This window comes from Tasmannia lanceolata, unplaced genomic scaffold (assembly GCF_043159265.1).
Source record: "Tasmannia lanceolata isolate RefF3 unplaced genomic scaffold, GAP_Taslan_0.1 ptg000002l, whole genome shotgun sequence".
NCBI lineage: Eukaryota > Viridiplantae > Streptophyta > Magnoliopsida > Canellales > Winteraceae > Tasmannia > Tasmannia lanceolata.
In genome coordinates this window covers 57,943,296-57,967,447 of record NW_027518679.1, presented here as the reverse complement: position 1 = coordinate 57,967,447, position 24,152 = coordinate 57,943,296, and the positions used below count along the sequence as shown (strand labels likewise).

General features: G+C 36.9%; 1 protein-coding gene across 2 annotated transcripts in view; it reads right to left on the bottom strand.

The window, feature by feature from the left end:
- LOC143881278 (midasin-like protein) overlaps window positions 1-24,152 on the bottom strand; it is a 66,864-nt gene that overhangs the window by 10,096 nt on the left and 32,616 nt on the right. For both annotated transcript variants that reach the window (XM_077384266.1, XM_077384268.1), the window contains exons 31-59: window positions 23,983-24,147; window positions 23,419-23,626; window positions 22,434-23,335; window positions 20,758-22,305; window positions 20,485-20,674; window positions 20,257-20,322; window positions 19,973-20,055; window positions 19,640-19,894; window positions 18,173-18,308; window positions 17,956-18,041; window positions 17,766-17,851; window positions 16,195-16,336; window positions 16,010-16,099; window positions 14,950-15,073; window positions 14,613-14,767; window positions 13,537-13,650; window positions 11,104-11,256; window positions 10,761-10,940; window positions 10,501-10,689; window positions 9,510-9,611; window positions 9,187-9,411; window positions 8,667-8,786; window positions 1,834-1,915; window positions 1,626-1,747; window positions 1,377-1,541; window positions 1,179-1,254; window positions 734-846; window positions 554-633; window positions 359-472 (exon numbers count right to left, since the gene is read on the bottom strand). In XM_077384266.1, coding sequence (XP_077240381.1) covers window positions 359-472; window positions 554-633; window positions 734-846; window positions 1,179-1,254; window positions 1,377-1,541; window positions 1,626-1,747; window positions 1,834-1,915; window positions 8,667-8,786; window positions 9,187-9,411; window positions 9,510-9,611; window positions 10,501-10,689; window positions 10,761-10,940; window positions 11,104-11,256; window positions 13,537-13,650; window positions 14,613-14,767; window positions 14,950-15,073; window positions 16,010-16,099; window positions 16,195-16,336; window positions 17,766-17,851; window positions 17,956-18,041; window positions 18,173-18,308; window positions 19,640-19,894; window positions 19,973-20,055; window positions 20,257-20,322; window positions 20,485-20,674; window positions 20,758-22,305; window positions 22,434-23,335; window positions 23,419-23,626; window positions 23,983-24,147 — 6,071 coding nt within the window. The remainder of the gene's footprint in view (window positions 1-358; window positions 473-553; window positions 634-733; window positions 847-1,178; window positions 1,255-1,376; window positions 1,542-1,625; window positions 1,748-1,833; window positions 1,916-8,666; window positions 8,787-9,186; window positions 9,412-9,509; window positions 9,612-10,500; window positions 10,690-10,760; window positions 10,941-11,103; window positions 11,257-13,536; window positions 13,651-14,612; window positions 14,768-14,949; window positions 15,074-16,009; window positions 16,100-16,194; window positions 16,337-17,765; window positions 17,852-17,955; window positions 18,042-18,172; window positions 18,309-19,639; window positions 19,895-19,972; window positions 20,056-20,256; window positions 20,323-20,484; window positions 20,675-20,757; window positions 22,306-22,433; window positions 23,336-23,418; window positions 23,627-23,982; window positions 24,148-24,152) is intronic.

Sequence of the window (24,152 nt, the reverse complement as noted above, 5' to 3'; positions counted from 1 at the left end):
GGCTTTGAATTTATTTATTTATTTAATCTATTACTGTTTTTCCGGAATAATAGTTGATTTTACAACTTGGTATTTGAATTTACTTGTTTATTTATTTAATCTTTTATTGTTTTTCCATAATAATATTTGATCTAGCCTAATTTTTACTGGATCAAAACTTTGTTAACAAGCCAATTCAAAAGTCAACCAATTCAAAACTTTGTTAACAAGTGGGCAACCAAGCAGTGCCAAAATAATTGCACGACAACTAACATGTTTCTTACAGTTGTCATATTATAAGTTGACTTTTGAGGATACCAAAGGATTATCTAAGACAAGCCAATGAGTAAAAAGATTACTAAGATTTAGAGTGTCTCACGTCGAATCAATTTCCAAGCATATACTGGTATTGAACTGGCCATGAAAAGCAAGGAGAAGGCCAAGTCGTTTTTTGAACTCTCCAACACTAGCCGTTTGAATAAACTCCTCTATGCTGCAATTTCAATTTGGGTCAGATACATGCCGCCAAAGTAGCAAGCCAACCATACATAGCATCTGAATTTGGGATGGATACCTTTGAATTGTAGACAGGTTATCGGCATCCATGTCACCACAAAGCTTACGATGAAGAACCGAGTGCAAGGGAAACCATAGCTGCAACAGTTTTTTTTTTTTTTTTAATGAACAAAGCTGTGACAGTTCGTATGAGAAAAATACAAAATTTATGATGAATCCACATGAGTTAATGATTTACCTTTCCAGCATTAACCTCATACTGCTCCAAAACTCCGTCAAGCAAACTGGGCCAGCTGTCTAACTCAAGCTTTTTCCATGATGACACCACAACAAAAATGGGCTGCAATTGATCTGTAAGCAATGAAGAGATCAGTATGTTGGGATAACTGAAAAATGAATAAAACAATGTCATAAGGCATGTTCGGTTTTGCTGATATTTTTTTTCTAAACAATTTTTTCCATGAAAATTGGATTTTTCCGCCATTAGGTAACCCAATCTAAGGTAACATTTTGTTACAGCTAAAAATTTCATAAAAAAACCTTTGAAGGAGAAAAAACCCAGGCCATAGATTTTTTTTTTGTGTGTTGCTGGGAAAAAAATCCACGGAAAAGCTCTTCGAGAAAAAATATTTCAAAGAAGACATATCAGCATAGCCATACATGCTAAAGGTAAAGAACTTTACCAGAAAGAGAGAACTTTGAGGCATTTTCCTGTAAAAACTGGACTCTGCTGACCAAGAATTGCAAACCGAAGAGAGCCTTCACAGAAGAAAATATAATATATCATAAAAATTAAAGTATGCATATATATCAAGATGCTTTTCTTAAGCATCAGAAATAATAACAATTGGAAAACAAGCACAAGAGATCAAATTCACTACCTTAGCCAGAGGTGTATCCAATGGGAGCGCCAATAGCATCTCAATTATATTTAAAATTTTATCAAGACCTGGATGACCTGGCCACTCATTCATAAGATATTTAACCTGCTCTTGAAGCATTGTAAGTGGCTTCACCATTTTAGCTAGTGCCGGAGCATTTGAATCCTGGAATGGAAATGAAAAATGAATTTAAAATAAAAAGAAGAGAACAGCTCAAGTTTACATAGAACATATCATCTCTCACATGACCTTGTAAAAGTTATAGGACTTGTGTGGTGGATCGAATTTGCATTTATACTCTAAGCATAGGTAAAACAAGTGCTCAGGCACAAGCTTTGCATCTAATGTGGAGGATAATAAAGCCTGCATATCTGGAAAGAAAAAGGGAAAACGGTTACAAATGCATTTCCGGTAGAAAGGGTTATATAAAATGCCAAAGAGGTTTTCTACACATTACCTTTTATTATCCTGGTTCCCAATTTGTAGGATTCCATAAATGAGTCCAATTTTTCCTCATCGGTAACCTGCAACGTTCCAATCTGAATTGGAAAGAAAGGATAACATTAGAAGTACTTGAATATGTACAAACACATTTAGCTAAAATGAAGATGGGAACAATATTTTATAGCTTAGGGCCAACTTTTGAGTTTTGACACAGTACTTTAAATTGAGAAGTTGGATGTATATATATATATATATATATATATATATATATATATATATATATATATATATATATATATATATAGGGAAAAGTGAGTATGAGTGGCCACTCATATATGCTTATATGAGATGACGGCTAGAAACACGGTGGGCCCACATTTTTTGGGGTGATCCAAACCATTAATTTGATATGCCCTGACATAGATAGGGTGTGCCTAAAAAATCAGCTCCATACAATCATCCCAACCCTTCGAACTGGGGAGTTGAAAATGGGCCGTTATAAATTTGCCCAAAATTTTCCATTTTTCACCTCTACGGTTCGAAGGGTTTGGATGATCCTATGCAGCTGATTTTTTGGGCACACCCTATCTATGCCAGGGCCTATCAAATGAATGGTTTGGATCACCCAGAAATGTGGGCCCACCGTGTTTCTAGCTGTCACCTCATATAAGCTTATATGAGGGGCCGCTCACAAACACCATTCCCATATATATATATATATATATATATATATATATATATATATGAGGAAACTGTTGGTGAGCTTAAGCTCACCAAACTTATGGTGAGCTAGCTTGCCCAATCACATGGGTCCCACATTTTGGGGAGTGATCCAAGCCATTCATTTGCAAGGCCTTATCATAGATAGGGGGTGTACCAAAAATCAGGTCCATAGGATCATCATCTATGTAAGGGACTTTCAAATGAATGGTTTGGATCATCCTAACAGAGTGGGCCCCCATGTGATTGGGCAAGCTAGCTCACCATAAGTTTGGTTGAGCTCACCAACAGTTTCCTCTATATATATATATATATATATATATATAGAGAGAGAGAGAGAGAGAAAAGTGTAGCTACACATACGTGTAGCTAACTTAGCTACACCAACAGCTTAAAATACAGTGGGCCCCACATTGTTTGGGTGATGCAAACCATTCATTTGATGGGCCCTCATATAGATAGGGTGTGCCCAAAAAATCAGCTCTATAGGATCATCCCAACCCTACGATTTGTGGAGGCAAAATTGGACGTGTAAAAACCTTCACAAATCTGTCCATTTTTGCCTCCACAGTTTGAAGGGTGGGGATGATCCTATGGAGCTGATTTTTTGGGCACACCCTATCAATGTGAGGGTCTATCAAATGAATGGTTTGGATCACCCAAACAATGTGGGCCCACTGTATTTTAAGCCGTTGGTGTAGCTAAGTTAGCTACACGTATGTGTAGCTTCACTTAACTCATATATATATATATATATATATATATATATATATATATATATATATATATATATATATATATATATATATATATATATATATATATATATATGTATGTGGAGAGAGAGTTTCTACACACTAGTGTAGATAAGTTATCCACACACTAGCGTAAAATACAGTGGGGGCCACATTGTTTGGGTGATCCAAAGCATTCATTTGATGGGCCCTCACATAGATAAGTCCAACTTTACCAAGCTTATGGTACGCTCGAGTGCCCAATCACATGTGGGCCCACTTTGTTAGGATGATCCAAAGCATGCATTTGAAAAACCCTTACATAGATGGGCTGTGTACCAAAAATCAGCTCCATAGGATCATCCTAACCCATCCATTTGTGGAGGGCAAAATGGACAGACCAAAAATCTGCCCATTTTTGCCCTCCACTTTTGGAGGGGTTAGGATGATTCAATGGAGCTGATTTTTGGTACACACCCTATCTATGATATGGCCTTGCAAATGAATGCTTTGGATCACCACAAAAAAATGTGGGACCCATGTGATTGGGGCACTCGAGCGTGTACCATAAGCTTGGTACGCTTGAGCGTACAATCCTCTCTCTCTCTCTCTCTCTCTCTCTCTCTCTCTATATATATATATATATATATATATATATATATATATATATATATATATATACGAAAGTGTTTCTAGTCGGTCGACTAGAGAACCTTCTCTAGTCCGCCGACCAAAAACACAATGGGCCCATGTTGTTTGGATGATCCAAAGCATTCATTTGAAGGGCTCTGGCATAGTAGGGTGTGCCCAAAAAATCAGCTCCATAGGATCATCCTAGCCCTTCGATTTGTGGAGGTTAAAACATAGTGAGCCCACGCTGCTTTGATGATCCAAAGCATTCATTTGATGGGCCCTAACATAGATAGGATGTGCCTAAAAAATCATCTCCACAGGATCATCCTAACCCTTCGATTTATGGAGGTTAAAATGGACGCGTATAAACTCCACAAATCTGTCCATTTTTAACCTCCACAAATCAAAGGGTTAGGATGATCCTATGCAGCTGATTTTTTGGGCACACCTTATCTATGCCAGGGCCTATCAAATGAATGTTTTGGATTATCCAAATAATGTGGGCCCACTGTGTTTTTTGGTCGGCGGACTAGAGAAGGTTCTCTAGTCGACCGACTAGAAACACTTTCATATATATACACTAGTTAAAAACCCCGTGCGATGCACGGGCCGACAAAGAACTGTAAGGACCACATCATAGGTTGATCCAAACCGTCCATGTGATGTAACACAACATCAACAGGTTGTGCCCGTAAAATCATTTTCATAGGCTGATCCTAGCCCTCCAATCTATAGAAGTTTCCATAATTAAAAAAAGCATAAAGGAGGAGGTAGGATTGAAATTATGTGGCTTTAATGGGTGCCTTTGTTAAAAAGCATAAAGGAGGGGGTAGGATTGAAAATATGTGGGTTGAATGGGTGCCTTTGTTAAAAAAAGTAAAAAAAAGTGAAGTGTAATTCTCATAGAATTTTGGGAGAAATTCAAATAATTCTCTCCTTTTCTCTTTTGCTATATATATATATATATATATATATATCTGTGTGTGTATGCATGTATATATGTATTATGCTGACAATCTTATTCCTTTATTTTCTGTGTTAACCTACCTAACCCTCATTAGGGGTATTGATGCAATTTTCGTTTATGATAAAGTGATAATAAAAAAGCACTCCCATTGGGTAGTACGAGAGGCTTTCTATTTCTCGATGCAAGTATGTTCTTGAGGGAAAAACAAAGTGATAACTTAAGAAACCAAAAAGACCAGGTCACAAGTTATGACTGGGAACAGAAACTAATAGAAGATGTGGCACTAGATTAGGGACTTCTCAGTGAGAAAATATACCTAATAGTTATTCATCCTAATACAATTTGTGCAATGAATATACCTACAGTTAAATGAATGTTGTTAATTCATGCATGCCTCTTGACATTCGCAGCTCAAGTGCCCTATAGAAATATAAGATACCTCAAGTCTCCTCTTAGAAAACAAATCTGATATTCAAAATTGGGCATTTGGATGGTGGATACAGGATGAGAATCGGAGGTGTCAAAGGGGGGAATGGATGGGGACTAAGTATATTGTTCATTTCTTTGATTTTGAAGTGGATAATAAGAAATATGTGATATGGGGTTTAACTGCGGGTATTTTGATTCACGCTGCAAAATACATGGCAGGAGAGAGGGATGAAGGAAAAGGGGCGTGGGTGGCAAGGTAAGTGCAATGGTGAACTGAGAAAGAGCGGGAGGGATCATCGGCTATTCCTCATCTTCTCCGGCGATTCTCGCCGGAATCCGGCAAGATCCAGTACCTTCCTTTACCTTCTTTAAACTCCTCCTATTCTGGCTTCCCAAACCCTAGATCTAGCCTTTCCACCACCGGATCTGACCTATTTCCTCAGTTAGAACCCTAGATCCGACCTTCCCACCCAGATCTAACCCAAACCTCCATCAAATTCGACCTTCCTCGTCCTCATCACTATTATCCCTACATCTACCTTCAAAACCCTAGTGCAAACATCACTCCCCGACCATCCAATTCAGTTTTCCTCCTGACCAAAACCTGCAAATTCCGGCAATCCCTCCTTGCTCCGATCATACCACTTTCACCACCATTCCTCACTGCCAACGATTCATAAAAGGGTAGTGTTCTTCTTTGTCTTGGAAAGGGAGTTTACAAGAATATCTTGAAGAAAGCTGCTATTAGAGTTTGGGTCTTGGAAAATTGAAGAAGAAGAGGGCTTCTAGTGTTGTTGCAGAGGAGAGTTCAAATCGATAGTGAATCGCCGGAGATCAATAAGTGCCTGGCAATTATAACCATCAGCTCTTGATTAAGTTTCTGGCCCGAGATCTGCAAGGAGAAAAAGAAGCTTGGATTGTAAGTACTTGGATTATCCTCACCAGACGATATCGATGGCGAAAAAATTGTCGGGGGACTGAACTTGCCCTAAATGTGGTTACCACAACTTCAGATGGCGAAAAAACTGCCGATGGTGTCCGACAGTAACACCTTTGTCGTCTCCATCACCAATCCTGCAGTTCCCTCGAAACTCCATCTAAGAACGAGAATGGGGGCTGGCCTGAATCAGGGGTGGTAGCAACCAGTTTTGAGGAAGGAATTCCAGTCCTTTCTATATCTGGTAAGGAAGTGGGTGAACGTACACAAATTCTAAATGCATGTTTGATGGGAAGGATAAAGATTAAGGATTGGATACTAGATGACCTATGGAAATGGGCAAAATGGTTCTGGGACAAAATGAGGTGCTTTTCATGTTTGAAAATGTGGAGTTGGCTTCCAGGATAATAAAGATTGGGGGTAAGGCCTATGGTAATTATCTCACCTCTCTATCAGCGTGGAATCGAGAATGTCAACAAGGGGCGAAGGCTATTTGGGTTAAGTTTTTAAGAATTCCTCTTCATGCATGGGCAACATCGACTGTGGAAGCTTTGGGGAATCTTTTCGGACCGGTTCTGGAAATAAAAATGGAAGGAAACCGTGGTTATTGTATGAGCTACGTATCGGCTAAAATTTACACAACCGAATGGCAGCTATCCAACCCCTTTATCTCTATTTGGATTCAAAATTATAGCTTCAAAATAGGCATGGAAATTTGTGATCCTCCGGGATTGAAAAGATTAAATCCTCTGGTCCCTGTAAATAAAATCAGGGAAGCTTCCCTTAGAGCGGAAGATCTACCGGCGACATCCAAACCGACTTTGGGGTTGCCGTTGGTGGGCTCTAACATGAGTCGGCCTATCTTCCAGCAAAGGCGCAGGACAGATCCTGGCCCTTCTTTGATCATCCAAGACAGGATGGTAGAAGATGGGAGAACCGTTGATCTTTTAGCCATCTGGCAAACTCCAATGCATCGATCAGTCCACCCCGACCCTGGTAATCCTTGGGGGATCCACAAGAACTGTTCAAATTTCAAATCGCAAATATCGGGTGGAAATCCCAAGGCTAGGCTGGCTAGTATTGATAAAGGAGCCGTTGTGGGTAAGCTTCAAAATCAAGAGGAAATGGATAATTCCTTATCTATTAAATCGGCCCCACCTCCTAAAGTTATATCCAATGTACAAGTGGAACATCCTTGGAGAAGCAAATTGAGGCGCCATAAACCAGCATTATTGACTCGAGCTACATCGCGACTAAAAGATAAAAGGAATCGAGCACTGGGCATCCTGAAAAAGCATACAAATGGGTTTATCCTTGATGGAATAATCATCAAATCCCAACAATCAAATCGAAACATTTCGAAAAAGAGGAAGTTGCCCCGACGAATAATTGGGGGCCAATTGCGGGACAGGATCCCTGAAAAGATTACTCTAAGGAATGATGGAGCAAGGCGAACAAAAAGCTATTGCCCATCTGATCGGCCCAAGGATATTTTGGCCGGTTTTGATCCTGGGAGAATTCTCCTCTCTATTAAATCCCCCCAGTTGTGCGATGTCCTTAGTTGATTGGATAGTTGGGCCATTGAGAGGTTCAACCCCGCTCCCATTGAGGCTGGAGTGCTCGGCAGTTTGATGACTTCGGGAATTAGGGGGAACGGTGGAGATCACAAATCTTGATATTTTAGCCCTACCTTGGGGTTGGAGCAAACATAATATAATGGGAATTATTATGCAAATAGCCTTCGTTGGGTGTATTCTTCAGAGGATTAAGTTTGTAATGCCATCAGGGTACTCCAATTCAGGATGCTTACGATGTTGGGAAGTAGAGAGAAATAAAAGTGAGAGAGAGGGGAAAAGGAAGCTTTCGAGTTAAATTGAAAGCATTTAATTATTCGCCAAGTGGTGCCTGATGCAGGGTATTTAGACGGCGCAATCCTTGGAACTGACGTCTGTAATGAATACCGAGGTTGATTTCCTTCTAAGGGAGCTAAGGAACTTTTCCTAGGTCTGATTATTTATTAATTTTGAGTGACTAAGGGGTGCCTTTTTTGGGTTTTACCAAGAGGTGTATAAAAAGCTGGTTGATAGAATTAGGTGTTTTTTGGGAGACCTTTCGGGGATGTGAGGTAGGGGTCTTTTGGAAAATCATATTGGCCTTCCTGTTGGCCATGGGATTAATCCATCCTGGCTTTTCTGATGTAATGCTTTGAGGGAATACTGGTCCCCAATCTCTGTAATTATTCTATTATTAATAAAACTGTCATCTTCCAAACAAAAAAAAAATTGGGCATTTGGAAGTGAGTATATCGCGATGCCAATTGCGTAGATTCACAAGCAGAAAGAAAACCTACAAGTTGTATTGTATATGGATCTCTTCGATGCTTTTAAAGCATATATGTGCATGTCCAAAGAAGTTTCCATACTTACATGTTCAACAAGATTCTCAGATCCAAATAGTCGATTGTGGACATGGACCATGCTCTTCAAGATGGAATTCTGGACATTCCATTCTTCCTCCAGATTTTCATGTTCCTTTGCAGGTGCTTTCTGAACATATCAAGATTAACTATTAAGGAATTATTTACTAGGAAGACGTAAGGCATGATCTATGTCACAAATATAGTTCTCCGCTCGGGAAGGGAAAATCTCGGGATATATTAAATTGTCTTATGTTTTTGGTTTATCTCGGGAAAAAAACATAAAAAAATTTTTTAAAAAAAAAAATAGAAAATAAAAATATCGTAAAAATATCAAGATAATATCCTGATATCATTGCGATGTTTTATGATAAAAATGAAAATATCACTATATTTTTAAAATCTTAGGATTATTTCAGGATTTTGTCGTTTTATCATAAGGTCGCGATAAAAACGAGATAGTTTTAAAATATCGGAGATATTTATGACATAGGGCATGACTATACGAAGCTACAAGAAAAAAAAAATACCGCTTGAGCATCTTGTTCCACCAACATTCCTTCCCAGTCCATAGACAAAGTCTCATCTGCGGCAAATGTTCGCAGTTGTGATATGTCAGCTTCCAAAATATCTTCCATCTTGAATGCACGGGGCCTAAACTTGTAGCGTTGAGACTCGTCATCCTCTTTTGCTTTTATTTGAACTTTCATATTCATCCATAGGCATCCAAACTGGTCAAATATCCTGTTCAAAAGCTACTCAAAAGAGTGCTTATGTATTAGATAACATCCTTGTTGCAAAGAATGTCCCAAAATAATAGCCCTGTCTCAACAAACACAGTGCATATTCTTACCATAAGCGAAGCCTTATCCATGACAAGAGAAGCGCATACAAGATGAGTAACACGTGTAAGCATAACATGATAGATGCTAGAATGTAACTGCAAAATCGACACCTGTAATCCACAGGGAGCAGTCTAGTCACAAAAATAATATATGCTAAAATTAATCTTCAGAGAAATAACAAGGCATAATATACCATAGTTTTAGCAGGAAACATGCTAAAAATATCTAAATAGTGCACACTAAAATCAAGAGCCCGACTAATGCAAGTAAACTACGAAGAATCCATCAAAACTAGAAAAACTTGCGAGAGAATTGAGTAATCACACAAATAATCCAATAGATCTTCACAAAAAAGGCCTACAAGATATAAGACAACAACAGATTTGGTAAAATCATCATCAACATAGGGTAAAGGGTAAAACCCAAAAGGGAAAACTTGTAATTATTCATTAACTTCCTACAAAGTATCTCAAAACTTCATATTTATATCCTCAAAATACCATAAAACCCCAGTTTGATCCTAATTATTAGTATAAAATCAATTAGAACCCTTATCAACCTAAATAAAGCCTAACATCTATTTTAGAAAAGGCCCAAAATAAAAATAGAAAGTGTATCACATGTTGCAGTCCTAAAAATACTATTCATAATTTCTCTACGTAGGGCCCACCAAAACTTACTGAAACTTTGCCCAAAATTAAATAAAAATCATTAAAAATCGCCATAAATTATTTTAACAACGTCGGCCAATTTTCGTGATGAACGGATGCTTGGAGGCCGCAATACGGATGTTAGCATGGCATTACAGATACTTCCCAAACATCCCCGAAACTATTTGCAAAATGGTTTCTGGCACTCATCAATCTATAAGCATATCCATTGTTAATGCCACGACATCACCGACTAAGCAAAACAGACGAGCAAGGCTTACTAAAGGCAGAAAATCAAGAGTAAGCCAAGTATAGCTGGTAAAACTAAGTAACTACTTGCACTGCTCACCTCCTTATCGGGACTTAAATCTCTTGGAATCGCAAATAATTTATGCAGCAAATTCATATCCATGACCAAGATGTTTACAGAAGCATCTAGATCAGAGGGTAGAAATTCAGGTTGCATGGTTTTGCGTTCAATAGAAATGGATTCAGATGCACAACCTCTAGGGAATTGCATGAAAGAAAGAATTGATTCCTGCAAAAAAAAAACATGATATCATTAAGAGTCCTCTAGGTGAATGAAAGAAAATGTCATTTCATACTTACCAGAATTTGATCAATATTGTCTTCCTCAACTTTATCTAGAAATTCCTTCCGCAAAGCACTTGACATAACTAATGACAAGCCTAATTTCATTTCATATACAGCAACTTGAACAGGTAGAATTATATCAATATATGCAGCATACTCATCTGATAATCGATTTATAAAACAGGTTGATGTTTCCTGACAAAGATACAAAATAGGTCAACAGAAAATAAATAATACTCATCATAGTAAAACTTACAATTAGGGGAACTACAAAGCCTAGCATCCAATAACAAATATGTAGACTCCCACATAAAGTAGAAATAACAAAATTGGTTAGCTGTAAATTAATGCAATTTACCTGCCAATTGCAAACTTCAATCAACAGCTGCTCATTCATGCCACGAAATTCAAGATCTCTTGCAAGTGTGTAAGAAAATTTAACATACTTCATGAAAGCAGAACATTCAGATTTTAACTTCTTAAAATTTGCGGGATCAGGACGGAACACAACCTGGCACACGAGCGAATTGGTTAAAACATTTAAAACTGTCTGCATCACTTACAACAGCTTCTACTAGATTATCTACATTGGAAGAACAAAACAACTGTTTGGATAAATTACACAACATCTAGAGCAATACTGCCTATAGAATACTAAAAAAAGATGAAAAGACACATTCAGTTATAATCCACAGTAAATGATGGAGCATTTCCCTAACTTATTACATACCCCAAGAATCTAACAATTTTAATACATGTTTTCATGGTCACGGTCACGATCACACTAATTGGCATTCCACATTTGTATTACATTGTAATAGTGATATCAAGAAAAGGAGATCAAGTACTACAGAACCTATCAGCCTAAAGATCTTTGATAATTTCCATCTTAATTGACTTGTACACAATTATAAAATAAAAGGAAATCGGTCAAGGTCTCAAATTTATGGTTCTCTAATTCCTCTTCTATGCTCTTCAAAGTTCCAACTTTATTTGATGTCAGCAAGATGTCTTGGTGGAATCTACAAGCTGCACTGACAATGTAAGAAAACTAAGAAAAGAGAAACTTAAAAAGAAAAGAAAACAAAAGGGATTTTCGATAGAACCCAAGCCGCTTGTGCCACTCAATTGAACCACAAGTACCTCACCAATTCATGTACAACTACAGTGATAGGACTTGGACTCACAGATTCTTCCGAATATTTTCATTTTAGCCCATGGGTACGCCCATTTGATAGCTCAAAAACTGATGTTGATTTGAATGTGTCATGTTAAAGATTGTTTTATATTAGGATGCAATTATATCACTCATACTTTATTAATCCTTAATAAATGAAATTAAAACAATCCTTAATAAACGATATTAGATGTACTATAGATATACAATTCTAATGTGATAGGACCTAACTTCCACTTTATTAAATAACAATCCAATCAACTTCGAAGATATAATGTAACAGAACATTTTATTGTCTGATTTGCTTTTCCAAACTAAATCAAACCATAAAATGTTCTGCTACATCATATCTTCGAAGTTGATCGGATTGTTATTTAAAAAAGTGAAAGGTATCCAAACTTAGAGGGCAAGCCTTGGCGCAAAGGTAAGGTTGCTACATTGTGACCTCGTGGTCACAGGTACGGAAACAGCCTCTCTGCAAAAGCAGGGGTAAGGCTGCGTACATCTAGCCCTCCCCAGACCCCGCAATGGCGGCAGCCTCGTGCACTGGGCCGCCATTTTTATTTTTATTTTGCTTATCCAAACTCAATAGTAAAGACCATTGTCCAAATTCTCAAATTTAGAGAATCCTCCTTTGCTAAATCATGCTCCGTTTGGATGCCGGAATTTTTTTGGTTCTTGGAACTTTTGTGGAATTTCCGCAGGAAACCCACGTTTGGTTGCTGGTTATATAGTGGGCACAAAAGAATCTCATGAACCAAAATAACCCCGCACGAAACCCAAAGCTGGAAAAAAAAGATCCCAGGAACCAAAATAATCCCGCATGAAATCCGAGGAACCAAAATAACCACAAGAACTTTTTTCTTCCCAATAGTTCAAGCAACCAAACAAAGCATGGGATTTTTATTTTACCTGGATTTTTTTTTCCCACCATAGTCCGGTCAACCAAACATGGGATTTTTATTTTACCGGGATACTTCCAGGGAGTTTTTTTTCCCACCAATCTCCCAAGAAGTTTTTTGTTCCACAAAAGTCCCAAGAACCAAAAAAATTCCGGCATCCATACGGAGCAAGAGAATCATGTGAAAATCCTACATGAACATATACATATAGCATAATGTAGCACACACATAGTATTCATTAGTTAATCAAGATTATTTAAATTTCACATATATCATATAGCCTTTCAATAGAATATCATGTTTAACCAAGACTGATGTTATATTTTTTTCTCTTATAAATTCTTTTGGGCAATAAGCGAGCCCTACACACAAAAAAAAAAAAAAAAAAACGAAAAATCCAAATGAGGATGGTAAAGTAACTTGGAACATTGTAAAGGCTGAAAAAAGGATTGGAAGTTACGAAGTTGAACGTGAAGAAGATATGTAAGGGGTTTTTTTTATGGTGGAAGAACGTGATGACTTTGTCTTCACCTTAAAGGCTTGAAATATTGGCTTCTGTCCGTATCTAAATTCCAAGAAAATAAATTGTAATAAAAATGCAAATATGCCAAGACAAGGCGCATCAAGCTCCTATTAGACGTGCTAGTGTCAAGCTAATCAAAATATGGAAAAATGCTCAAACAAAGACTCATTTGAACGAAAGAATTACTACCTTCGTCCGCAATCTTCTCCGTCCCCTTTCGAGATTTTCTAATAAACTCTTTCTTTGGCTTGGACCATCTATTGCCGAGTTCTTTCCTACTAGAGAGTCACATTCTTGTCGCACCTACAGAAAACAAAAGGGCAATAATTCAAGTTATGAAAAATGATACTTACAAACGCAAAAGGTCTAGTATAATTCAATTTCAAACTATATATTCATCTTCGACTCTAACATAAACTTGCAGAAAAAACCAAGATTAGACAAAGAAAAGAACTAATATGCAAGCAACCTGCTATTCTACTTTTGAGGCAAATGAAAAAATGAAAGAAACAAAATCACATTATAGCTCTCGTGTTTTTGGTTTAATTGTAAGATTTTCGTGACATGAATGAGAATAGCATGGTATCACACTTCATATATAGGTTTAAACACTAGATCACAAATAAATATTTTCATTTTTCGAGGACTTGGAAAAAGTTTTGGGAGAACCAATGGAAAGATCTTATCGTTGTTTCTCTACTAAGATTCTTAATCAGTCTTAGTTGCCGAGAATTTGCTCAAACCAATCTGCTTTAAGTTTCTCTCAAATGGTAAGCAAGCAAGAATATTCTAAGAACTATAATCTTGACTATCCAAAATCTAACTACCACTCATCATAGGCATAAGCGTCTATTCTAATTGGTCCAAAAAATTGAAGTTAATGAGAGTTTCTTTTGCTACTTACAAGTTGCAATGGTCCCTCCTCCAGTAGGGATATCATATCAAACTCTCACCTAAAAACTGAAATAACACTTCTAAAACATCTAAACTAAAAAGATGAGTCACAAACTTTATCAGAAGGATATAGATAAATGCATGAATAGGCAATCTTAACCCTCATGGTTTACTAACCAGGAGAGATTTCATTCTGAGTTCCCTCATTTACGATGAATCATGGTTCGACTTACTTTGCTTTGTTTACCGAAGAAATAAGCACATAGAGTATGAAGTGGAAGTAAACATTAATGTATAGTTGATGCATCCTTGATTTCAAGTTGTCAGGAAGGGCAATAATGTAGAAAATATCAGATTAAAAAACGACATACCTTGATTTCAAGTTCTAGCAGAGAGATCTTTTCTACAATCTGTGAGTGCTTGATTGCATACTTCATAGCAGGATCGGGATCATTAGGGTTTAGCACAAGATTGAAACGTAATCCCCCAATATGTAACCATGCATTACCTAGATTATAGAGACAATCTACAAAGGAGGAGCAAATGAATACTTAACAAGTTAGTCAGTTTAGGAATGGGAATACAAGTAAAAAGCAAATTATCTAAACGTGGAAGAATGATAGTCCACGCGCAAAATGACTCCGATAACTTATTTAACATCCTCAAATGCCTATAAGAAAAATTATATTGTGCACTTCAGAGTGTTACCATAAGATGGGCAGCTGGAGTATAGTTCTCTCAGGAGAGGTTTAACAAATGTTTCGATCAAGTCAGTCAATCCATGATGGCTTGATGTCTCGATAAGTGACTCTAAAGTCCCGAGTTTTCCTTGCTGTTTCCAACACAAGAAACACTTAAAAGGAGAAAGATAAAACTTGGGATAAAACAGAATAATAAAAATGTTTTTTTGAAAAAAAAGGACCGATTTCAAAGAGAAAAATTCCTGATTTTTCCACCAATTAGAGAGAAGATAAAACATAAAACAGTGACACAAGTAACATAAAAGAAATCCAATATATTCATGCAAAGTACGGTGCAAATTTATGAAACGAATGTTGACTCCAAGATTTTAGAAGGTGAAGATAATATTTCTACATACAATAGCAATAACTATAAAAAATGAGCCATCCATTAAACAATCGCTGAACACACAACCAAAGATCAAATACAAAATATATATATATATATATATATATATATATATATATATATATATATATATATAAAGAGAGAGAGAGAGAGAGAGAGAGAGAGAGAGAGAGAAAACGGTTCCTACACACGTGTAGATAAGTTATCTACACACTAGCTTAAAATACAGTGGGGGCCCACATTGTCTGGGTGATCCAAACCATTCATTTTTAAGGCCCTCACATAGATAGGGTGTCCACAAAAAATCAGATCTATAGGATCATCCTAACCATTCGAACTGTGGAGGCAAAAGATGGACTAATTTGTGAAGGTTTAAAGACATCCATTTTACATCCACAAATCGTAGGGTTGGGATGATCCTATGGATTTGATTTTTTGTAGACACCCTATCTATGTGAGGGCCTTTAAAAGGGATGGCTTGGATCACCCAAACAATGTGGGCCCCCACTGTATTTTAAGCTAGTGTGTAGAGAACTCTCTACACATATGTGTAGGAACCGTTCTCTCATATATATATATATATATATATATATATATATATATATATATATATATATTGTTCAAAGGTAGGTATACCATAATACTTCAACAAGAAAATAAAAATAAAAAAAAGGTATACCACAATGGAGTTCTCATGGATTGAACGAAATATTGACTTGATTTCTCCAAATGTATCCTTTTCAAAAGATTTCTCGTGAGCAAAGATAATCTGCAGCCAGTAAATGAAAAAAAGAAGAAGAATAAATACAGCAATATTATCAATATACTGAAGAAGAAATAACCTGATTTACAAGAAAAGCATACCTGTTGGAAGAGATAACGAGCAACAGAAAGGAGAGTACTGGGCAGACCTCTCGTTGATGGAGCATCTTGCCAAAGATTTCCAGAAGCAACTCTAAGCTTCAAACAATGTACTGGATAATCCTTAACAGGAAATTTACCCTGACTGTATTGGAGCCACAAGTAAAATAACATTTGAAACAAATGAGTCCAACTTTACCACACAAAAATAAAAAAAATACATAAACAAACGTAAAGAAATGAGATATCGGAAGCATCCAATAAGTTACAATTCACAATTGCAGAGACAGAAAGGAATGCAGACTAGCAATTAAATGATCAATGCATGCATCAAGGACTGTAGGTTCCTAGGATCCATGAGAACCACAAAATTATGCATACCTAGTATTAGGTAATTAGGTTAAGATAGTATTAATGATTAGGTCTGGATATAATTGAACAAATATCTGCAACTCTATGTCACAAATATTGTTCTCGGAAATTTCTCGGCAATGGAAAATCTCGGGATATTTTATTTTTTTTATTTTTTTCGGGTTGATATAAAGAAAAACACGATAAAAATAAAATTATTTAAAAAATATAAATTTAAGAAAAAATATAAAATAAACATATCAAGATAATATAGTGAAATTATCGCGATATTTTATGATAGGAAAATGAAAATCTCTCTATATTTTTAAAATCTCAGGATTATTTCGAGATTTTGTCATTTTATCAAAATGTCGGGATAAAAACGTGATATTTTGAAAATATCGCAGATATTTGTGACATCTGCAACAGTCTAGCTTGTAGGGGTGTTCATTATTCGGTTATAACCGAATAACCGAACCGAACCGAATTGGTTCGGTTGGTTCGGTTCAGTTTTTTTCCTTTTCGGTTCAGTTTTGGTTTTTTTTTTTTTGGAAATTCGGTTATTCGGTTTCGGTTTCAGTTATCTCAAAAAAAAATCGGTTAACCGAAATAACCGAAATTTTGATAAAAACCATTTTTTTTTTTTAAAAAAGTGCTATATGGGCACTCCGTAGGATGTTCAAAACCGTCCACCGTCCATTTGATTGATCACAACTTAATTAGGGTGTGCTAAAAAAATCATTTCGATTGGATGAACCTAGCCCTCCAATCGAAACCGAGATTTTGTTTTTTTCCCTCTTTTACTCACACTATTCGATTAACCAAAATAACCGAAATTTTTTATCGGTTCGGTTTTTTAAAATTTAGGTTCGGTTTCGGTTACCGAAATTTGATAACCGAAATTATTTCGGTTATCTCAGTTCGGTTATAACCGAATAACCACCCCTACTAGCTTGAACAAATATCGACATGCTCAGAACTAATCATGTCAGATGAGGCACCAAAGGCAACTTTTGGCACAGAAATAATAGGCACTCATATACAAATCCATACATTTAAAATGAATAAATGTCTGCAATTGAGTCTAGCCAGAGCAAATATCAACACGCTCAGAACTAAAAATGTCCTATGGCAATAACCAGAAGACATCAAAGACAACTACTGGCACACAAATAACAGGCACGAATATGCAAATCCATCAATCAATAAAAACATGATCTTACATAATATGGTCTAGTGACATTGTTTTTGTTGGTTTGACGAGAACACATGGTATTGTGGTTCCATTATAATCAACTTCTGAAAAGATCTGCATGAGAGGCAAGGTGATAATAACCAACATGCTTACCATTCAAAACAAAAAAAAGTCCAACATGCCCTACCCAGGAAAGCAATGCTAAATTCTAGGCATACCTTGAGTTGTTTCAAGCAGTAGCTCCACAAGGAAGAATGCCACTTAAACCACATTTCAAGAACAAAGCTCGCAATTTTTGTCCTCACTGCCATCACAAAGACATGTGCAAGTCATTAAATTATAAATTTAGTTAACAAAACAATCTGGTAGAAATTTTGTGTCTGAAAATCGACAAAGACCATTCCAAAAAAAATCCAAAAAGAGGTCTATTCTGACCAGAATCTACTGAAGTCCAGGCATCCAGTATCCACAAAATCTTCTGATGTGATAAGAAATCTGTAGGTGATCTTGAGGAGAAATCCAATGAGAATTTCAAGGTATATTTCAAACGCTCACACGAGTTGGACAAAGCCTGTCATGTAAAAAAAGAAAAGAAAGCAAGAATACAGTGGGATTATGGAAACATCCAAAAAACTGGCAGAGAAAGTAAATGTCAGAAAGCTGACAAGTAAACGAAACAGACTGACTGTTGAAGATAGAATCATATTTGCATTGCTCTGTTACTGTGTTTTCTTATGTTTAAGCAAGACTTTTAATGATTAAGGATAGAGCATATCTCATTAATGGAATTCTTGTAAATATTGACAAGGGAGATAATATATAAGAAAGCAACCGAAATTCACGGGGCATAGTCTGTTTTCGCACCCAAAACCTCATGTCCTCTCGTCTTCTTTCTCTCCTCTCCTTTCCATTTCCATCCCTGCCAAAACGAAATCTACATGATTTCCTTTCAGGTCATTATTTCCCTGAAATTTTGACCGAAATTCGTGAAATTTGACCGGAATTCGTGAAATTTGACCGAAATTCGAATGAAATTTCCAAAATTCTCAAAATTTGATCGGAATTCCCAAAATTCGACCGAAATGGTTGGAATGACAAAAAATAGAAAGATCATATTATTTGCATTTCATTTCATTTCATTAATGTTGAGAGTGATATTTGTTAGGCAACAACATTGAACTGCACAACAAAATAACCGTATAGTATGCATGGGAAGTCAGATTGACATGATACCAATAATACCTCGTAAATCTATGCCGTATTGGCATAGTGTTGGGGTCCTTAGAGGGGAGACTGGTCAATGTACTTATACAGCTATACTTCATTCCATCGTACTTCTTTATTGACTTTGCTATTCTAGACATGTGCAACAACGCATGTCACTAGGAGGTCGATGAGAATTCCCCCTCTCATTATATTTATTTTCACTTAAGTCACTTAAATCACTTAAGAGTGGGGCTTCTATGAGTTTCCCACCTATGAAGTTAAAAATTATTTTTGCGGGATGGTGCCCCCCCTCCCCCAAACAAACACATTTTCCTCTCTTCTCCACCATTCTTCCCATATCTTGTTCCTCTTTCACTACCACTAGTCTTGAAACTTTTAGCCAGCTTATAACCCATAGATTGGAAGATTAAAACATACATGATAACCCCAAATTGGGTTTTCTTGTATGGTTGTGGCGCGCTTTGGCGCAATGTTTTTTATTTATAAAAGCTTACTTGTTCGGAAAAAAAAAGGTAACCTTCACAGAAACCATACAAAAACAAAAGAAACTACATGGGACTACTACTCCATATGGTGAAGGAGCATTTTAGAGGGAATTACATTGAATGACGTCATTGTAAATAGCCTACAAAAAGCTGCTACAATGGAAGTGGAAGTTAATTTCGATGACTTTACCAGATAAAGTTCTTTGTCATCAACCAAAATGCTCTGTGACAATTCGTGAAGTAATTCCAAATCAAGGGAAAAACTCTTGCTGTCAAGTAAAGGAAGAGTCTCCAGCCAACTATCAAAACCGGGATTGCTACATAACATCTCAGGGGAGAAAAGACAACATGCAGATGCCTCATCATCCTCAAAGAAAGCGTCTGCAACTTTCGATGTAGACCCACCCAAGTTATGTTTTTCATACTTAAACCTTTCCAAAAGCATCTGGGAGAAACACAATGAAACCAATCAAATAGGAAAAATTCCTACAATAAAAAGCTCCAACTCTATTTAAAACCAAACCTGAAATATCTCCTCCAACTGACGAACAATCTCAGTATCATCCTGTTCACCTATGCTGGTAATATATGATGACATGCAAACACCTGAAACATACATATTCCAACATAAAATAAAAAAATTTACTTTTTTAACTAATAAATCTGCATAAATCAAAGCAACCTCTCCTTCCGACAAACAGATATAGCCAAATCCAATAGAAACTGAGGTTACTGATAAATTGAATATAGGCAACATGGAAGAGATTAGATCAGAGATAAAGGAAAGGAAAAAGACAGAACAATTACCTTGCATCGCTAGGTACCGGAGTTCTACGTTAGCGGATAGAACAATGTCAATTAAGAAATTGCTTTCTGCAAAAAAGTGCTATCTTTGTTAAAAAAATTCAACCAAGATATATAGATCATATAGTCAAAATGCAGGCAATATCTTTGTTAAAATAGAGAACAAAAAATAATAGATCAGACAGTTAGATTTTTATTTTTTTTAATAGCTAAGACAGTTGGATGCTATACCATAAGATGTCAGCTTTGATGACTTTGTTGTAACTGGCCAAAGATCACCACTCAAACTTACAAGCTGCTGCATTTTGTAATACACGTCCGCAGATGATGGTAAAACTGGATGCCCACCATGAACCCATAACATAGATTTTGATGGGTGAAAATTCCAAGATGATATTTTATCCAGATTATTGCTCGCCGTCTACAATAAAAGCAACTGTTTAATCCAATGATAGAAGTAAAAATTGATAGAATTAAAGCACAAGATCTGAAAGATGGACATACGAGTAAATCCTTAACCATATCCGGAGAGATGCTTCGCAATTTTACTGCCGCTTTCTTTAGAGAACGCCATGATATTAGCATGCACTCAAACTGGGATGCGGTAATACCTTTCCAAAACAAGGTGTGATGTTCAAGAAGATTACTGTATAAATCAAAGCAAGCATTCTCCACAATTCCATTAAGCACCTCCATTTCCAGCTTTCTCAGGGATTCTAACGCAGGTACTATCAACAAATGAACCATTCCCTCGCTGTACACATAATTATCTTCACTATTCCACTGTTGAAAACTAAGCCGTAGTAAAGGCACTGACTGGATAGCATTATAGAGTCGCTTTCTAGATGCTTCCAATGCTTTATTTGATGTAGCCAACTCCACCAACTCCAATGAAAGTATTGGTATGGGACGCACACCAATATTTATTTCCAGATGAGAAGTAATATCTCTTCGGCAATTAAGAATATAATTCCAAATTTGGTGGTCTCTTTCTTGCTCAAGTATGGATAAAAAAGAAGTGAAAAAGGAGCAGTATGGATGTAGCTGAGAACTGTACCATTTAAACCATAGAAAATACAACATGAGATCACTTTCAGTGGCCTGCTCGATCGTCCAATTGGCAGCGAAGAAAAGCATATTATCAAACAATGCCAAATCAAAATCAGTTGACTTAACATTATTAAGACTCGGTTGGTACATAGTTGGAAATAGAAAGCAATGTAACATGTGGAAAGGAATTATGGCTGGAGGGAGCTTGTGGCCATCATTCAATAAAGTAATCCCGGAACCGCCAGTACTAGTTAAAGAACTAAGAGTCACCATCGGATTTTTGTTGTTTTGAACACTCAACTTATAAGAAGCAAATTGAGCACCTAGGAACTCCAAATACATGCAATTTTGTTTGATGCAAGATTCCTTTGAACACCAAAGCAAGTTCCTTAGATTCAGTGGGGCGGGCCACCCTCCGGGTAAAGCTAAGGAACATCCTAGAGATTGATCTAATTTAGATGACTCATAGCCCGACAGATAGGTATGTTTCACATGTGTAAAAATATCCCTTCCTTCAGCCTCCCCTAAAGAAGATAAGTATGTATGCTCCCAACTTAGATGGAGGCTCCATGAAGGCCGATTTCCATTCATGAGAAGCTGCTGAAATAACTGAACCCAACGTGTCAGTTCAAGAAAGGTAATATGTCTTCCTAAGGGCAGTCCGGCATCTCTGCTATAGATATGCGCATTGGCAATTGCATCAACCAGATTGGAGATAGGGATACCCGATAGAACTAAGTACCTCTTCAAATCTCTTACCTCGGCTTGTTTTCGATCAAAATCACTATCATAATTTAACAAACCATATGGTTGCATCATATATACTTCCACTCCTCTATTTCTCATTGCCCTCGAGACTTCACCATATCTTGGATTGACAGTAAGGAACATCCGAAAGTTGGGATGGGCACGAAGCACTACAGGTTTCCCATCCACAAGCCCACACTCATTAATGGTTATTGACCCACTTGGTTCCACTAACGAGTTAATTCTATCAAGAACCTGCAAAAAAAATGTATGGACAAATTAAGATATGAGGCACAAAAAAGTGAAAGATTAGCATTCCTTAGAACAATGCAAAAAACATAATAAAACCATGAAATGCTATAAGCAAAGGACGACCAACATACCGTGGGATTGCAAAGATTTGCATTCTCAAGAACAACCCACTCACCACACTCAATAGCCTTGATTAATCCCCCAGTCACCCATTCAAACTTGGTGGAAAATGATTTCATTTTGGCATTTTCTTGTAAATCTACAATAGTCTTCAGGGATTTATTCAAATCTTGATATGACCAAGATACAGGTAATTGGTATTTTTCTAGGTCAATTTTCAGCTGTTCAATGATCTCAACCAATGGGCGTAGCAAACTCCGGCCTTCTTCATTCCAATGCCCCACAAATGATGAGTCAAAACATGACAGAGAGGAACTATAACGTATGCTCGACAAGAAAGAAAACCATCTTGATATTAAATCTTTGCGTTCATTCATTAATGCCTCAAGTGAAAATTTTGAAAGCAAACTGCAAAACTCATCAATATAGCGCTCAACTTGCTCAACGACAGCTCGGAAATTGCGGAAGGCACTATATTGCTCAAAGCATCCAAGTAATTCAGAAATGTCGGTTCCTGGTGAAAGACTTAATTCATTAAGTGCATTTCCCGTGAGCTGGGAAAGTAACCTAACAAGTGAAGTTTTCCCGGATGATTGTGGGCCCACCACGATGCACAACCACTGATGCTGTACACAGTGTAGAGCAGCTTCCAAGCTGTGACCGATGCCTGGCAGTATATTAAGCTGGCTTTTTAAAATTTTAGTAGGCTGGAAATGATTTCTTTCACCATGTGCGTTCCCCACAATCAAGTAATGCGGATTAATCTTAATTCGTGGATACTCATTTATAAAAGGCTTAACCTCAAAAACCTCCTCATAAAGCTTTAGGACTTCTCCACGGTCAGTTGTTGTACGCATTCTTCGAATGTAAACAACATTTAGAAAGCAATCAACTTTTGATTTCATGGGCGCACCTAATGTCAAATTGTTGAAAATTAGAGAAGTATAATCAAAATAAAGCAAAGAATGTGGTCCATAAAGGTAAACAAAATCTTACTCTCTATGATCTGACATGACCGAATAACATCACGAAGATTGAACTCCCAGGGAGAACCATCCTGACCATACTTGCGAAATAACATTGTATCCTCATACAGGCGGGTGTTAAATTGAATCAGCTTTGACAGTAACGATCTTTGAATTGATGGGTAGAGTGAGCTACAGATGAAAAGATAATCATCCTCACTTAACTCATCCACATAAACCTGTAACATAACATAAACATTTACATAAGCAATAATTCTAGACATTCTATACATTTATTGGACCAACCATGGTTTTAAATTTTGGCCGAAATACTGAAATTTTGGATATCAGTTGAGACCGAAACCGAAATCCACAAAACCCGAAATTTTGGAAAAATAATTTTTTCTTTCTAGATATTACTATTTTCCCCGAAATTTTGGCCAAAATTTTGAAATAATAAAGTTATTCAATTTCTTTGTTTTTTTCGAATTTCGGCCGAAATTGGCCTTAACCGAAACCGGAACTGAAATTTAAAACCTTGGGACCAACTACATGCTTGTTCACCATCAGGTTAATTCAAATCATTTGAGCATACCTTAGTGAAACGGTTAAGAAACGACTTTGGCAGGCCTTTCCTACCACCACCCTGACAAGAAGGATTTTGACAGGCAAAAACTCTGAATGACGGTGGACACTTAAACTTAGTCCCAATTTCTGGAATATAGACTTCAGCACGATGATCTAAAATAGCATTCAGACCCTGAA